The sequence below is a fragment of the Pteropus alecto genome, unplaced genomic scaffold (assembly GCF_000325575.1).
Source record: "Pteropus alecto unplaced genomic scaffold, ASM32557v1 scaffold166, whole genome shotgun sequence".
NCBI lineage: Eukaryota > Metazoa > Chordata > Mammalia > Chiroptera > Pteropodidae > Pteropus > Pteropus alecto.
Window position 1 is genome coordinate 4,517,153 of NW_006439757.1, and position 17,781 is coordinate 4,534,933.

Consider the following 17,781-nt stretch of genomic DNA (forward strand, 5'->3'; position numbering starts at 1 on the left):
ACCAACCTGAGCCTCATAGCTAGACTCTACAACAGTATTTGGTGACTCCTGTCTGCTCCTTTGACAAATCAAATTTCAGGCTTTCCAGCTCAGTTCTCACTGGTGGCTCTGCAGCACTGACACCATAAATCATTCTCTCTTTCTTGAAAGTTCCTAATCCCTAGACTGTGAATCTGCACTGAAATGGTTTTCTTCCTACATTTTTGTCCCTCTTGAGTTTCTTCTTGAAATGTCACACATAAAAAAGGAGAATGTTTTGCAAATGTTTTAAAACAGTCCTAAATTTCCACAAAATACTAATTAACAATACAACCACAGAAAGCCAGATTTTCTAAAAAGGAGAATGAGAAAGGCAATAATCAGAATGAGGGGGTGGACAGAGTCATGAGATCTTTATCAAAAGGAGACAAGAGTTTAAAAAAAAACATAAAATGTCAAGTAACTCAATTAAATAGATGGTTGATATTTATTATTCTTTAATATCTAATCATAATAAAATATTTGCAAAAAATTACTGGAAAGAAAACAAGGGAAATGGTGGCTGTTATATGGCCAAATGACCATTGAAATACAGTGTGGAAAGATGAAAAGAAGACAAATTTTTACCATCAACAGATTCCCTGGGAATCCCAGCTCCAGCTCTTAGTAGTTGTAAGAACTTAGGTGAGTTACTTAACTCTGCCAAACCTCAATTTGCTCACTTCCCAAATAGGATAAGACTATCTGCTTTGAAGAATCAGTGATGGGTTCCCTCAACAAACTATATCTATGGTAAGTGTGCCTCGAATGGGACTGAAGTATTGAGGAATCATTTTCTTCAGAAATTAATAAAAGGGTGGAGGGATAGTCCTGAATACATCACAAAAGAATATAATTTTTTGTAATGTGGTATCATACTTGCCAAATACAGATAGCATTATAGAACTTAAAACTCTAGCTTCATAAAATTTAAGGTGCAGAAAATTCCTTAGTGTCAGACTTATACAACACAGTATCAGTCTTAGATAACCACTTACTTGGTTTGATAAACTTACCTGTAGCAAAAAATCAAAGAGGGCCATCTTGGACCACTCGTGGTGATGTACGTCAGTACAACCCCACTCGGGCTTGGGTACTCGGCCATTCTGCCAGCACTTCTGTTTTAGCAACTGCTGATAAGTTCCCCAGGTGAGCTTAATAGAAGAGTGGGTCTCATTACTTGTTGGAGATAAAGATGAATCCCAGAGGATGACAGGACAAGGGCGGCCATCTACGGAATTCAAAAAACAAACACTCTTTTAGCATGCGAATGCTCAGTGTGTGCCCTTGGACAGTCATGCCTTCTTTCACAGATTCATTCTCTCACCTGTCAAATGCAAGAGTTTAATAGATGATATTTTATGGTCGCTTTGTCTTCTGAGGCTTTAATATTTTATACCTCAAGGATGCTTCCTGATAGAAGTCTTATAAAACCTTAAGTTGTTAGACAATGAAAGAAAAAAATTTTTTTAAACAAGATACTTTATAGAAGTGGCAGGAATTGGCCACTAACCACCAATAACAATGGCCTCTGGTTAATGTGGTTTTATTCCACATCTAAAAGCAGCCACCACAAAAAGAGGAAAGAATCCAGACATTTATAATTGTCTATTCAATGTCTGAATGGAGCTGCTCTCTATTTGTAATAACAACTGTCTGATTTTCTGAAGCCACATTATGATGTCAGGAAGAAAAAGAATTTTTAGAAATCACAAATTTAAAAGTGAAATTGTACGCTTCACGCCAGTCGCTATAATCTCCAAAGGAAGTAAAGAAGCAGCAGGAGAATTTTTCTTTTCTGATAGAAACATCAGCTCTCTTGGTAGTAGATCATTTGCTCACGTATAACTTCACAAAGTGTATTTAAGCAAATGACATGTCTTCAACTGAATGTGTATAGATGATTTCTTTCAAAAATCTGTCACTCGAATTGTTTTTGTCTCACTCTTGACAATTTAGAAATTTTATTGCTGATATGCATGAAGAATCACAAGACTGAGTGAGGGCATCGTAAACAAGGAAGACTATCACGGGCTACACTGAATGACACTTCCAACCTAAAACCAATAACATCATCAAGTCCCCATTTCCCCATTTCTGCCAAATAAAGTCACTGAGAGATGATGTTGAGAAGCTTTTCAGAGATGCTCTTGTAAAAAAAACAAAAAACAAAAAAAACCACTAGGTCACAAAGATCTGAAAAACCCCACTTAACTCATTCTTAACAGGCCTGGACAATAGAAGCCTTTGAAATTATGACTGGAATGTCTAGACACATCACAGGAATTTTTAAAAGCCTTTTTAAATAACCCGAGAGGTTCTCAATATATAACAGTTTTCTTTTTTGTTAAAGACATCTTTATTACATCTTTTGCCTTGCCTTCTTGTACAGTTCTTATCTCTGGTCTTTAAGACAGGAAAGAGTTATCTTCTCTAATCACTCTTGAATTTTGTGTTATGGTGACCTCAATAATTTTAATAGCATTCACTTAATCATTCTAATCACCTGCATTCCAGTTTTCTGCAAAAGAAAAATCTTTCTTCTTTTAGCCTTGCAATTTAGGGCAGGGCATGTGGAAAGTCCTTTAGATTGTGGAAAGCATGCCAAAGTTATTGACATAAATTTAAAGAAAAACAGAGGGGAAAAAAACAAGAATCATAACTAAAGAACTTTATTTTTAACATTAACTCTCTCCTTTTTATTTCCTTTTACTTTATTAAATGATTTGGGGCTTCTGGGGCCGAAAGGGGTATACTCCAAATACTATGCCGATTTAAAAATAATAATAATACATTCCAGGTAAAAGCAGTGGGAGATACATACAGATCAGTGAACCAAATACAAGAAGACACAACACGGCTTTCAAACCCGTGGGTCCTTCAGACTTCTAAAGATAAACACCAGGAAGCTCTATCCGTCAATGTCTTTAGACCAAAGTTATACAGATAGCACTTTGCATTCTCAGAGCCAGGAAGTATTCAAAGGGACTTGAAACCTAATACTGAATTTCAACAACACAAATCAATACAGGAGACAGACAGGCCAGTTTAGTTTCCCCAGCAATTCACACAAGACCAAGAAACAAGGAAACGATCTACATAAACAATTGAAATGGTTAACAACCTTCTGGGCTGTTTTTCCTTTCCTTTAGAAAAAATTGTTTCTTATTTTAAAAGTAACTAAAAGAATTGATTTTAAGAAATATAGAAAAACATTAAAATGTATAGCTAAGAAAACAAAAATCATCTATAATCTCATATCCCAGTAACTGGTTCTGTTATTTGAATATTTACCTGTGGTATTTTTCCATCTCTTTCTTTCTCACCTGAAAATGTAAATTGTTTTTAGAAATTTAAGGGGTATAGCTTACGGCTAGAGCTCAGACTCTGGAATCCAACAGACAGAACTTTTGAATTCTGGTCACATTACTTCTTAGCTTTGTAACATTAGATGAGTTATGCAACCTCTTTTTGCTTTTATCTTATGTAAAATGAGGGTGATAATGCACCTTCCAAATGGACTTTGTTAGGACAAATGGGATCACACACTTAAAGTTCTCAATCTGGTTCCTAACATATATGCATATCCAGAAAGGTTTTGCTATGACTATGATTACTCAGATACATTAGATAATCACAAACTTCATCAGTCTTCAACTGACCTTTATTTGTTTATTGAGCATCTACTATGTGCCAAGCACTGTTCTAGACCTAAATTAATTAATGCTTTTTTTCCCCTTTCATGGAGCTTACATTTCTGAGCCATTTACTTTTGGCCAAGCCCTGTTTTAGACCTAAATTAATTAATGCTTTTTTTCCCCTTTCATGGAGCTTACATTTCCATCAGGAGAAAGAAGCAAAAGTTATGCAAAGAAAATAAACTATTTGGGATCATCTTATATATACGACATCAATTCATCATAATTATTTACTATATATTATATCATGAACATTTTTCTTATAATTAAATGTTTTTAAATACCATCACCTTAATCGTGATCTAGTCCAGTGGTCAGCAAACTTTAAGGGCAGATAGTAAATATTTTAAGCTTTGAGAGCCATACGGTTTCCATCGCAACTGTTCAACTACGCAAGTGCTCAACTCTGTTGTAGCGTGAACACAGTCAAAGACAATATATCAACGAATGGCCTTCACGGTGCCTTAATAAAACCTTATAATAGATACCTGTTTCATAATTTTCAAGTGTCATAGTAATATTATTATTCTCTTGATTTTTTCAACCATTTAAAATTATAGAAACCATTTGCGGCTTACAGGCCATACAAAAAAAGGCTCACAGACTGTAGTGTTTTCGACCCCTATTCTAGTCTATGAGTATATTACATTTCATTTACCATTTTTCTACCTTAGATCATCAAATTTTTTGAATGATACATTTTCTATACTATTATTTAAAAAATGTTCTCCAACTGCCAAAGAGAACTTTCAGTTGAGAGAAATAACTAGTTTTCAATTAATATTATGTGTTTTTCTCCATACCCATCTATGTCCTCTTGGCAAAGTAGTTTGCACTGCTGGAAATCCGTACCTCTAGAAAGGGGCATATCCAAAGAGCAAGAAGAAGGCAGGGCGAGCAGCAATTCTCAGGCTGAGCTATGAGTGCTGCAGTGAGGAGGAGTCCACCTTTCGTAAGATATGGCTGTTAAAAGAATTAAGGGAACTTTGATAGATCTGAAGGGATGACAGAAAAATCGCCTCTGAAAACAGGAAACTGGTTAAAGCAACTTAACCCTGAAATTTTTCAGAGATGAGGCGCATTCATCTCTTTGCATTCAGGTTTGTCAAAATGATGCAGTAATATACTTTCTAGAGAAATCTGAACAGTGAAGAGATAAAATTCTAACTGTCAGAGTGGTGAGAAAGCAGGGTTTAAAAGATATGTGGGTGTTCAAGTGAATTAAAGGTAATACAGCTGTCTATAAACTGCGACTTGCCAGGAAAGCTTATTTTTTCCAAAACGTGAATATTTTCCCTAAATTCTGATGTTTTCCCCAAGTTGTTCTTTATTCAAAAGCACAATGAAGACATTCATTTGAGAAGATAAATGCGGAAATTCGCTAAGAATGAATGCTATACACAATCCCCTCTGCCTGGATTTATGAAATGCCCTTCACTTTGAACACTGGCTGACTGGTTTTGTTGAATTGTAGGTGGATGCTAAACATGTTGGGAGGAGTTATGAATGTCTGTTTCCATTTGTCACTGAGAAAAATAAGTACAAATGTCCTGAGTACTCGTATAAAAAATCCTTCCTATCATTCCAAGACTCCTTGTGAACAAGGTAAAAAGAAAGTGACAGTCCAGCTCAGAGTCCTTCGTTACAAACAACTCTACCAAACCCACTAAAGGAAACAAAAGCCAATCAAAACGTGAGGTTCATATTTGTTACAGGGAACAAATTCTGTCTGGTTCCATAGTAACTGTCCAATGCACTGAAGGAAAACCTTAAGGCTGTACGTTTCTAGATGCTAAAGGCAAATATTATTTTGATGCAAGTCTTGCTGTTGATGATCCCTTAAGTACTATCTGCTCTATTTTTCTACAGTGCCTACCTATCACATTAGAATTTGGGCAATTAAAAGTACTAGACTGAAGTGGAAGAGATGAAAAGGTCTCCTGGCATAGAGTTGCTGAATGTGAACAAGTTAGTCAGTGTGAGGGTTGGCAAAATGGAAATGCAAGATTGTGTAACAGCATTGAGGGAGGAGGAAATCTGAAGGATTAGGTGAAATTTTACTTCCATTCTAGGTTTTAAATATTGTTAATTCATTTATTTAAAAAAAAAAAAAGTATTTACAATTGTCTTTCGATCATCTTCAAAGGAACCTGCCGGTTCCTCCGTTTCAGATATAAAGAATTCAGAGTGAGGCATACCGAAAACGGAGGCCTTACAAGATTCCAGCCCCAGCCAAGGCCCAGGCCTGAGAGTTTAGAGTTTAGAAGAAACCGATAAGTGCACATATGTAGTGATGATCGAATAAATGGCTTGCCAATTTAATGAGTGTTCTGAGGGGAACAAGTGAAGGACTAAAAGACTGAATTCTCAGTGGGAAGCCAAGAAATGAAGAAATGGTATAGCTCAGAGTGTGGTAAAATGCTACAGTTAATAAGGAGAAGAACCTTTGCTGAAAAGGAGCTAACAATATGCAGCAGAAAAAGAAGTCATATTGTTAATTCTATTCCTGATGCCATCACTGGTCTCCACAGGACATTAGTCAACTCCTTCAGCCACCCTGACGGGGGCACAGAGTCCCCTGTGGTACAAAGAGTACCTTTGAAATCTGTCCGGCAGGATTGTGCGACAATCCAGTGAAATTCTGAAAATGCAGCACTGTCAAATATTAAAAAAGAGCCAAACCTTTGTTCATATTTTATGACTTAAAAAAGGGAGAGGTGGTAGAGAGGCAGGACTTCTTAGATTTTATACATATAGATTCTATACAGCCAGCCAAGTTCTGGATATAGGGACTTGTTTTAGAAATAGATTTCCAGGTGATTTAGAATATGTTCGTTCAAACAAACAATAACTATATTTACTTATTTGTTTTTCACTTCATCGCTTGTTTTCTCTAGGTTGGGCTGAGTTAAAATAATCTCCATAGTTCCTGAAGAGTTAGCTGAGTGTGAAGCTGAGGAAGCAAGAAAGGAGAATCTTGTGACTTCCTCCATCACAAACTGCTTAAAACAATCTAAATCATTGGTTCCGATTTAAAAACAGTGCCCTTTTTTCTGAGCCTTTGACTAATAGACAGAACTTCTGCTTTCTAGGTCTGCCCTAGACTTCCGCTATGTAAATGAAAACTTCCAGACTGGACTCTTCCTGTCTCAATATTCCATTAAAAAACAAACAAACAAAAAAAAACCCAGCAATCGAACGTGACTTCAGAAGGTGGTGATGAGGTCACTTTGCCAGGCTCCACAATCACATTTTACTAACGAGGCCTTGGTTACCTTAGGGTGACCCAATCCTGAGAAATTCAGTGATAATTAATGTAGATAATGGAGCCATGAATTCTCGACCAGAGTGACCTTGGATAGTGCAAAGCTCATGACATCACTCCTCTACTTCAAGCCCTTCAGTGATTCCCCGTTATCTACGAGATAAAGTCTGCATGTCCTTACATGACATAAAATCCACCCACTCTCCATAGCTTGATCTCACTTCATCCCCACCCACAACCCCCGCAACCCTGATCTTTTTTCAGAAATAGGTGCAGTTTCCTAAGCGTACTGTGTCCTCACAAGTTTTTTGCACATCTGTTTTTTCTACCCTTTCTACACCCACCCCATCTCTCACTCCACCCACGGTGATTTCTCAGAACCAGTTCTGACATTATCTCTTCTAGAAGTTTTTATAGCCCCTACCTACCCCCCCTACACACATGTTCTGGGCTAAATTCTCCCTCTCTGTGCCTGCAGGGCCTCCTAAAAACATCCCCCCTGAGGTCCTCACCATCCCCTTTGGCATGATAGGTTTGCTTGGCTGTCTCCTGCCCTCCGAGCTGAGAGCTCTGTGAGAACAGGGACTATTTATTAATCACCTTTGGACCTTTAATTCCTGATATAACGCCTAGACAAAAGCAAATATTCAAAAGTAGAGATCGATGAATGAATGAATACATTTTCGGAATTCCCCAATTTTCATCTATAGCCCTTAGGTTCTGAGAAACAGGCCCAGAGTAAAAGTTTGGCTGGTGTAACATCCTCGTAAGGAGTGATTTCACTGTCCTTACTCTAAATGCATTGAGAAGGATCAGAGAGAAACTTGAGAAATAGAGGTGGGGATGTACAGAGGTTTCCACACCCTCATTCTACTCAACTCGTGCTCAACAGTCCATGCCCATGTCTCCGTGAGTCCATGAGACACTGGAATGATGAAAATGGGGATGGTATAAATACCGCTGCCTCTCTCCTCCTGATCCCAAATCACCATCATGAGAAAGGAAACAGTTAAGGCATCACGGCTCCATTCAGAAATTAGACTGAAAGGCAGTGGGGAAAGCAGGTTACAATCTGGATGTGTGTGAACTGGAAAAGCCCCAGGCCACAACCACTGGGAGGCCAACAGGAAATGTGAAAAGGGACAGCGGGAGACAGTCCACACTGTGATGAGGAACAAGGGTATGGAGTCCTTCCGACCCATGTCTACATCCCAGCCCCACTACACATGACCTGTGGGCCTTTAGAGGACATATGTTATTCTCTGAGCCTCATTTTCCCCACAGGAAATGTGTCCAAAACTATCTGATGCATGAGGCTACTGTAAACTGTAGTGAGATAATGAATGGAACGTGCTCAGCACACCACAAACGACATTATCCACTGTCCACTCCAAGCATTGTCTTTAAATGACAATTCTAGGTGCCTGTTTACTCAATTCAAGTAAACATCAATCTAGGTAAACAAACTAAGAAAATCTAAAAAAAAAACACACATTTTGAATCAGCTCAGAAACTGGATGAAAATAAAAGGTAACATTTACTGAGTGTTATTACTATGTGTTAGGCACCATTATAAGTATTTTGTACATATCAACTCACTTAATTCTCACAACTCTATGAGGTAAGTACTGTCCTTATCATCAGTATACCAAAGAAGAAATAAGGAACAGAGAGATTAAGTTAATTGTCCCAGGTCACACAACTATCAAGTCGTAGATCCAGGATTCAGACTCGAGGAGTCTATATGCCAGTTGTTATGGGCTAAATTGTGTCCCCTCAAAATTCACATGTTGAAGCTCTAACCCCAGTACCTCAGAATGTGATTGTATTTGTAGATAGGGCCTTTAACGAGGTAATTAAGTTAAAATGAAGCCAGTATGGTAGGCCCAAACCCAATATGACTGGTGTCCTTATAAGAAGAGATTAGAACACAGAGAGATACCAGAGATGTATGCATACAGCGCACACAGGAAAGACCTCAGATGGCCTTTCCACTGTGTGCACACATCCCTGAGAGAGGTCTCTGAAGAAACCAGATAGAATGACACCTTGATCTTAGATTTCAAGCCACCAGAAGTGTGAGAAAATAAATTTCTCTGCTTAAGCTACATAGTCTGTGGTATTTTGTGACGGCAAACTCGTATACCTGGCCATGCTCTTAACTACAGAGCTATTTGAATTAAAGACTATACGGCTTCTTCCCCACGTTTAGAGCAGTGCCTCTCACACAGAAAGTTAATGCTATTGATTACAATTGAATTCGACTGAAATGTCAATATTTACCCATTAACTGAGGTGGGAGCTGAGCTGTCTAGTCCTTCCGCACCTCTGCTGTCCTTAGAGACAGAGACAAGAACAGAGTCAGTTCTGATGAAAAGGTCATGACCGCAAGCTCAGGCTGGCGCTGTGAATCCTGAAACCAGTGGCAATAAGATTTCCTCCAAGCCACTGAACTCTCTCACGGCCCACGGTGTCAGCACCACAGGGCCAGGGGTTCTTGATTATTTTGTTCACTGATGTAGCCTCAATGACTAGAAGAGTGACTAGCACATAGCGGGTGCTGAATAATTATTTCTTAAAAGAAAATAAAAGTAAACGTGATACTATACAAGGGAATAGATTACACGGAGCTGAGGCCCATGCATATTTTATGTGCAGAGCCCTGTTTCAGCTATTCATTGTTCTTTCTATCCCAGCCATGTGTGATACCAGGAGACAAGTTCCAGAGGCACAGCAGAGATGGTTACCCTGTTCCCCAACTTTGTCCAAGAAGGTATGTCATGAGCAAACAAGTGGACACACTGGAGCGGAGCACTGCTAGGAGCGGATGCTCAGTAAACTTTTGTTCCCTGATGAATGAAAGCCTTAAGCTGATCAGCTCAGTTTGATTGCTAAAGAAATACCCTTAGGGCTTTTCTGATAAAGAATACAAGGGGCTTTCAATCCAGATTTTTCAAAATAACTATTTTAAGAAAGTTTGCACAAACGTCCAAGATTTCTAAGATTTTAAAGTCGGTGTGTTTCCAAGTCAACCTGGGTTATTCTCATAGCTCCCTACGAGACACCTTCATCCTCCTCACCTGAGCCCAAATCAACAGGAAAAGAACAGCTCTGCACTGGCAACTGCAGTATTATCCACGACTCACAGTGCTGCTTGCATAAACTTAAAGAAAGAGTGGAAAACACACAATACCTTATAATGAAATGAGGCAATACAAGTTGGAAAACAGTGAGCAACTTGGGATCTACAATGAGTTTAAAGGGAAGCTGGCAGCGTGCCTGCAGTTTGTCATCTAAGCAGCCTTGACACATAGAATTCCTGGAAGTAGGCTACCTTTGTTCAATATGATAGCTCTGTGACAATAAAGCAGCATCCTAAAAATAAAACATACAAAATGCACCTTCCATGCTGGGCATGAAAAATAGTACAATGCTTAAATGCTACGAAGAGTGGTGTCCACTGGGATTCAGCCACACTACTGTGTAGACTGCTGGGGACAGCTTTGGCAAAGCTGCTAAGTCGAAGGTCACAGAGGGGCGCTGGCTTTTCTTATGTCCTTTACTTTTACATGGACACAGTCTGCTTTGTCCTGTTTTAGACAAACATTTTTAAATATTTTGCTAAAACAATTATCTAAATGTTATCAGCACCACACAGTGTCTGATGATCTTCGTAATGATTCATGACTTTTGCAAGGATAGTTTGGCAGAAAACACACTAATATGTTCAGCTATATTAGCATGCACAGGATTGTTTTTGTTAAGATAAGAAAATCTGGTAAGCATTGGCTTGTATTAAAAACAAAAACCCAAAACTAAACCTCGTAGTAATACTTTGAGTGGTATGTCAATACGCTCCTTGAGTAAAACTATCAATGTTAAATTGTTAGATGGAAAAAAGAAATTAAATAGAAATGTTGATATGATGGTGAGTCAGAAATCACCATGCTAAAGTCTGTCCGTTTTTGTCACTACCTCATAATTATACCAAGTTATATTTGAGAAGTGGTATGTAAGAAGTAAATCAACATGAGGAGGCTTTAGTATCAGAATTAGGTACGAATTCCAGTTCCACTGCTCACTAGCTAGGCATCCTTGGGCAAATTTCATAACCTCACTGAGCCTCAGGATTCCCATATGTAAAGTATCAATACTACCTTCTGTGTAGAAGTATTAAGTGATAGACAAAAGACATCAAGTGCAGTATAGGCACTGTGTGATAAAGAACACTAGATTCTTTATAAATTCACAAATGAAGAAGACTTCATTAATGCAAATATGGACTTTTTATAAAAAGGCCTTTTGATGCTACATTTCAATTCACTTTTGCGTTTCCCACACAGAGACATGCAGGGTGAGACTCTGCTCCAGGGGTGATTGCTGGATTTTGTAGTATGGTACACTGCAGGTACTCCCCATCTAATTACAACCTTGCCCTTCTCCAAGTACATCCTTCTCATTTGCTGGGTTAACTTTGGGGTAATACCTGTCAGAAAATGGTCTTGTATACAGTACAGAGCCAGTAAGTCTACTCATTTCACATGCATATTTTTGTATTCAAAGAGATTCGCCTGGAATTCATCTATATTACTCTTGCTGTGGTTAAGGTTGTTGTCTCCTTGAGAAAAAAGAGGTTCCCCTAGCCTGTATCTATGCATCAGTGTGTAAGTCATCTATTTCTAGCTGTATTAAATAACTATATATACTAATAGGTTATGGTGATGGAGAAAGAAAAGATTTGTTGAGAGAAGATTGATGAAAAGAGGAAAGACTTGAAGTTAGAAGACAAGGGTCTGAATTCTTTCTGGACAACTAACTCAATGTATGACCTTGAGCTGTCCTCCTAATGCTTTTTCTTCATCTCAATATTGAGGTAAAAAAAAAAAAAAAGTCTACTGCATAGATTTCTTGGAAAGATTAACTAAGATAAGCCAAATACCTATATTTGACTCAAAATGCAGACTAGCTATGTTCTTGATGCTAAGCATGAATTTATTTTCACAAACATTAATCAAAAGTCAGAGAACAGAAACATCATTTCGGGAAGGTAACTTATAGGATTTGCTGGCTACCCACTCTCCCAGATATTAAAAGATCTACTCCTAACCAAGCCAGATCATCAGAGAAATATATACTTAAACTAAATCCTATTGTTCTTCCTACAGAAAACTCATTAGCAAAACACAGTATGGTGAGGTCAGCAGATCACATTGTTGGGCCTCACAAGAAAAAGCTCTACAAACCTTTTTTTTTCATGTTGTACAGAGGCTGCCAAGGACCTTTTTCATTACTTCTACAATGTGCTCTTTATAAGATCCTCTAAGAGAAATCTCGGCCTGGACTTAGGACTAAAATCAGTAGCACTTGTCCTGAGTATTGGAAGCTGGAGGCAAATGTAGATCTACTCTTTACAGTCAGTGAAACAGGCCAAGAATTCATTCCTGTTATTATCCAAAAGTATTTACTGAGCACCTACTATATGCCAGACTCTCCACAAGGACCTAGAAATGCAATGATAAAAAAGACAGAGAATATCTCTGCCTTCACAAACCTAGAGACTACTAAAAAGGAACAGATTATTGACCAAGCAATTATAATACAAAGCAATGACACAGAATGAGCCAGAAATAAGTGCTGGGTAAGTAGGTAAGATCTATCACCTCCTTAGGTAGACAGGGAGGTGAAAATAAAGCAAAGCTTGGACAAAAAAAAAAAGAGGACTCTAAAAGAAAAATACACTTCTGTGAAAATCAGGGGAAGAAAGACACAAATCAGAAAGACTAGAAATTGGTAGATGGAAAAAGATACTAAGAACCTAAGATTATCTCCTACCATGACCAGAACAGATCTATTTATGTACCTTACATCAGTATAATAGTCTATATAAGTAGAATTATACTGTGTAGTGCTCATAACTATACTTAGATTATTTCATAGACTCTTGAGGAAATTGACCTGATTTTATAACTAAATCAGAGAAGGTATCAAAGAAAGCAAAGAAAGATCTGGTACTGTGTGAGAAATAATCTTAAGTATTTAATTCGTCACATCAAAACTCATATCAGTACAACTTTGTTTCTTTCCATTACTATTTACTTCTGAAAGGAAAGAGGAACATGAGGCTATATTGGGATTATACACCCTTCCTTCAAACTGAAAGCAACTACCCTCTTAGCATTCTTAAAAATGCTACATATTCAGAGCACAGAATTAAATATGTAAGAGGAATCCAGGTATCAAAAAGTTTAAGCAGTCAAGAGACCTGTGGGTTGTCGTACTAGTTCTGTTACATAAAGAAATAATATGTGAGGCTTGGAGGCTATGTGAGCAACTCAATTAACTTGGTACCTTATGTGCTGAGTGTAGTAGCAGAAGTAGCCCACATTTATCAAAGGTTTACTGTGTGACAAGCACTGGTTCCATGTGTTTTCCACATATTAGCTAACAAATACCTCAAAAGGTAGGTATTACTGTCATTTACGGTTGAGGAAACGGAGGCATCCAGAGATACTATAACATTCCCAGGTCACATGGCTGGTAGATTCAAACCCCAAGCAGTTCAGCTCCAAGGCCCAGGCTCCTACCCACTGCTCTATTCTCTTAACTTCCATCCAGAAGCATCCCAGGGAAGATCAAAGGGCAAATCAGAGTGCCGGACCTCAGGATCTATTCAAGTTCACCTTCTCTTCTCAGGAGCCTTTATGAGATGAAAATGAAGGGCAATATATCAGAACAAAGGTGACCCTATGCCCAGAACAGCCTCAGTATATGCCTGTTATCTCATGCCCACCAACATCTTCTTTTACTCCAGGGTGTTCCAGTTTGAATAATAAGTAATACAGTCACCTAAGCCCAGTGGTTGAGAGCTTACATTCTGATTTTGCTGGGCCTGGGTTCAAAACCCAGCTTAGCCATTAACATTAGCTATGGGAGTTGAGACCAATTACTTTGCCTAAAATAAACCTTTCTTTCTCATCTACTAAGTGGAAATAATAATAGTGCCTCCTTCATAGCACTGTTGTGAGAATGATAGGAGTCAGTGCACGTATGAACTATAGGAACCAATTAGTATAGTGCTTAGCACACAGTGAGCACCCAATAAAAGTGAGCTTTTGCCAATATTTGGTTAAAAGTTTAAGATGCTATCCCATATCAGCATAATCATAGTGGGCTACTTTGAGAAGTTGAGACACTGAAACGTACTCGTAAACCTGAAGCACTTAGATATGAACCGAGATAAGCAAGGGATATCATATCTGCCTTAGCAAATCACTGCTATTTCAAGAAGTACCCATTCTAAGATTAAATTATAATCCTAAAGCCATTGAGAATCCAGTTAGTTATTAGCCAGTCTCAAGAGTTTCAATCCATTCCAGTCTAGAGTCCATGGGACTCTCACTAAAATACTAAATTTTACCGTGACAGGAAACAAGGGAATATTCCTTGAGTTTATAACCTCTTTGGAGTCCTTTTGGGATTGTTCTGCTTTTCAATACAGCCATTGACCCACCCTACTTTGTATTCAAACCTTGTAAGATACTCAAGACTCAGAGAATAGCCTCTATATGGCAAGAGCATGGCCACAGACCAACCCCTTTTGCCTGCAACAGAAAGGACTGGCCACATACCCTAGAACCTGCCAAAATGTTTGTCACCTGAAGAGAATCTTGGATATCAGACTCAATAAACAATAGTCACTGGCTTGAAAAAACCACATAGCTGGTTAGCACATATACTGAATAAATCACCCATTTTTGCCTCATTTTTCTTCAGTAAATAAAGGGATTAAATCCACTGTGAAAAATCAAGGGGTTGACTCTAACATAGTCTGGCTCTGGGACTTTTAAAAAGATTCCATCTGCTGACGAAAGATAACCTACTTCCTTCTTATTTTAAAAAACTAACGAATGAAATTTTACTTACTTTCATAGTAACTTATCTAATAATACGCCTGTCAGCAAGATCTTTGGCTCTACCTTGGCTTCCTCTCCTCATCATGCAAATTGCCATTGGCTTTAATTAGATTTAATAAGCCGCTGGGAAGTGCAGTAAGGAAAAAGAAGAGCAAAGATTATACAGTGTGGGCTTACTCTTGCATGCAGTCGAGTACAGCGTTTCCGTGGAACTCTCACATCCTCCCAAAGCTGGGAAAATAAAGAATGCCAAGCATATGGAAAGACACACTGCTGCTGCTGTCCAAATGTGAAACGTGGGTGGAGAAAATCATTTACAAAAAAAGAGTGAGGGAAAAGAGAAAATCAACCCCAATCCCCAACAGCTGCAAATAACAAAGCCTGTGAAGCTGTTTGTTACCTTGGATGAACTCTGATTTCCTGCTCACAGAAGGCAGGGTCCTGTTGAGCCCCAGGATCCTGTCCAGGTGGAAGGCAAACACCTCACTCATGTCCAAAGGCTGCTTGACCAGCCCACAGGGACGAGGACCGCAGCCAGGCACAGAGCCAGCGGTGTTCCCCTCCAGCACCAGCAAGCGCGCTCGGCTCTTTGGGGACACTGGCTGGAGGCCCGCCACTGCGCCATCCGCCAACAGGCGCATTCTGCGGATGTCTTCTTTGCTCAGCCACGAGGGGGCGCTCTCGCTGTAGATCCTGATGTTGCTCTCCCTGGCCTTGGGCAGCTGGAAATCTGAGCCCCCACCTCGCACTCCCGGACCTTTTATCAACCTCCAGGGTCGTTCCCCGACCTTCGCTAGGTTTCCTCCCTGGATGTACGCGGGCGCTTCGGCATCAGCTGCCCTTGCACCTTCCTGCGGCTGAAGGGATGGTCTGACCAAAGCCTCCCGTCCTGCGGCTGGAGATGCCACTGCATACTTCTTCCTGCGCTTTGGTTTCACCGTGCCACGTATATTGGCGGGCTTGCTGCGCTTGGAGCGTAGAGTAATGTACACCACATTGGGCAGCAGGGTGGTGCCATTGCCCTGGGACTCCGGAGGGGCCAGGGTCCCATCCAAGGGTATCTCAGGGAAGGGTGCCTCGGCGGTGTCGCGGCTCTGGTGTGGCCCCTTTTCTGCTGCCCGTCTGTGCCGGAGGGAGGCGCGCCCCACCTGGCTCACCAGGAAGCCCAGGTAGATGGCGCAGGCAGTGCCCAGCAGGAGGTTCCTCCGGGTCCTTGGACGCCGGCTGCTCCAAAGTTTACGCACCCGCGGGACGCACAGGGTGCAGACGAACCAGTTTATGAGCTGTCCTGGCTTGTCTGGACGGGTCATTTCTCTGCCGCATCCACATGTTGATTGGAGTTTAAAGTCTGCAGTTGGCTCTTGCTGACATGATGCATGGTTTCCTGAAATCAGCTGTCGCCTCCTCTTAGGTGTCTTAAGTGGTCTCCAGCGGGTAGAGATGGAAGTAAAGGGTTGGTGATGGAGTTGGGAACGTTTGTGACCCTCGCCACAACAAACCTTTTAAACTCCTGTCAGCTTCCCCAAAGAGAAGTGCAGCTTGTTTCTGGAAATGAATGGAAACAGAGTTAACTGAGTCACAATCTCAAACTAGTTCAGTTCCTCTACAAGAATAAAAGAAAAAAGTAACCCTTTCCTTCCATAAGTATCACCACTATATTTTTTTTAATGAAGTTTGAAAAACAGAAACAAGATAGATGTGTAGATTTGATATTCAGTTTAAATTAGTGAGAACAAGACACAAAAATACAAGAATATTTTATAACTTGTCATTTAATTTGATTCTGAAGGAAAAACATTAAAATTTGAGAAACCCAGGCTTTTCCTTTTTGAAATTCAGAAATAATGTAAAACAAATAATAGATGTTTTTAAAAACTCTATTGCTATCCCATATTTATTTTTTAATTCCTGCACTAATTAGTGAACTAATTAACATTCAAATTCAAAAATATTTTCTCTTTAATTTTTTCTTCATAACATGTTCCATTTTCTTACATTAATAGTTATAATATAAAGCCATATGCCCATATATCTTGAAAGCGCTTAAATTTATTGTCACACACTCAGAGAGAAACGCAATACATGAATTCAACTACTTTTTATTCCTTTTCTTCCCACCAAAGTCAGCTGAAAGAAAATAAAAGGATCTCTAGTTCTATTTTTTTCATATTATTAAAAAGAAGAAGAAGAAACCGTAAGCAACCTTACTTACACAGCTGGCCCCGTGCTTGGCTCCAGGAACAATGTAATCCCTCACTCTAATGCAAAGAACTTTTAGAGGCTGAGGCATGTAAGTAGAACATATTTCATGGTCAAGAGTATTCCACATTTCAAATATTTCAGCTCGGCTTTAAAAGCTCCCTTGAAAACTACTGATTGCAAAGCAAAAAACAAAAAACAAAAAACAAACCAGTTACTTGTAAACTTGCTGCTTATAACCTGATCTTGAGACAGATGAGGGTTTTTTTTTTTAACTAGCTTAAAAAATAAACTTTAATTTTAAATTCAGAAAAAGCAAATGCCGCACAGAGGCAGTTTTCATTCAAGTAATTTGCCACTTATTTTTAACCCCTGGGAGCCCTCTAGTGTCCTGTTTGAAAACAGACTCAGAAGCATCAGTCTCATGGAGTTAAAAAGGATTGAGAGTGTTTGCGTAGCAGCGGCCAAATAAATACCTTCTAAAATGAGGAACGCTATCACCCCACTGTCCGTCCCACTTAGCTGGGGACAAGAGCACCAGAGTTCCCAGGGACCACGACTCACCTTACCATCTTGGCCGTTTACAAAGGAACGTTTGTCTCCTACCACTTCTGAGAAGACCTAGAAGTTTAAAAAAATGTAAGAAAGGGTTAACACAAATGAGGAAAAAAATAGAACAGTGAGATAA

General features: G+C 39.3%; 1 protein-coding gene across 4 annotated transcripts in view; it reads right to left on the minus strand.

Moving 5' to 3' along the window:
- The window catches only part of FAM198B (family with sequence similarity 198 member B), a 44,298-nt gene extending 26,517 nt beyond the window's left edge, over positions 1–17,781 (minus strand). Inside the window, exons 1-4 of one of the 4 annotated variants that reach the window (XM_006916998.3) lie at positions 17,658–17,781; positions 17,107–17,263; positions 15,295–16,439; positions 1,035–1,249 (exon numbers count right to left, since the gene is read on the minus strand). In XM_006916998.3, coding sequence (XP_006917060.1) covers positions 1,035–1,249; positions 15,295–16,204 — 1,125 coding nt within the window. In that variant the 5' untranslated portion in view covers positions 16,205–16,439; positions 17,107–17,263; positions 17,658–17,781. Of the gene's footprint in view, positions 1–1,034; positions 1,250–15,294; positions 16,440–17,097; positions 17,264–17,657 lie in introns of all 4 variants that reach the window. The other 3 variants (XM_015593311.2, XM_015593312.2, XM_025050389.1) reach the window with 3 other exon arrangements.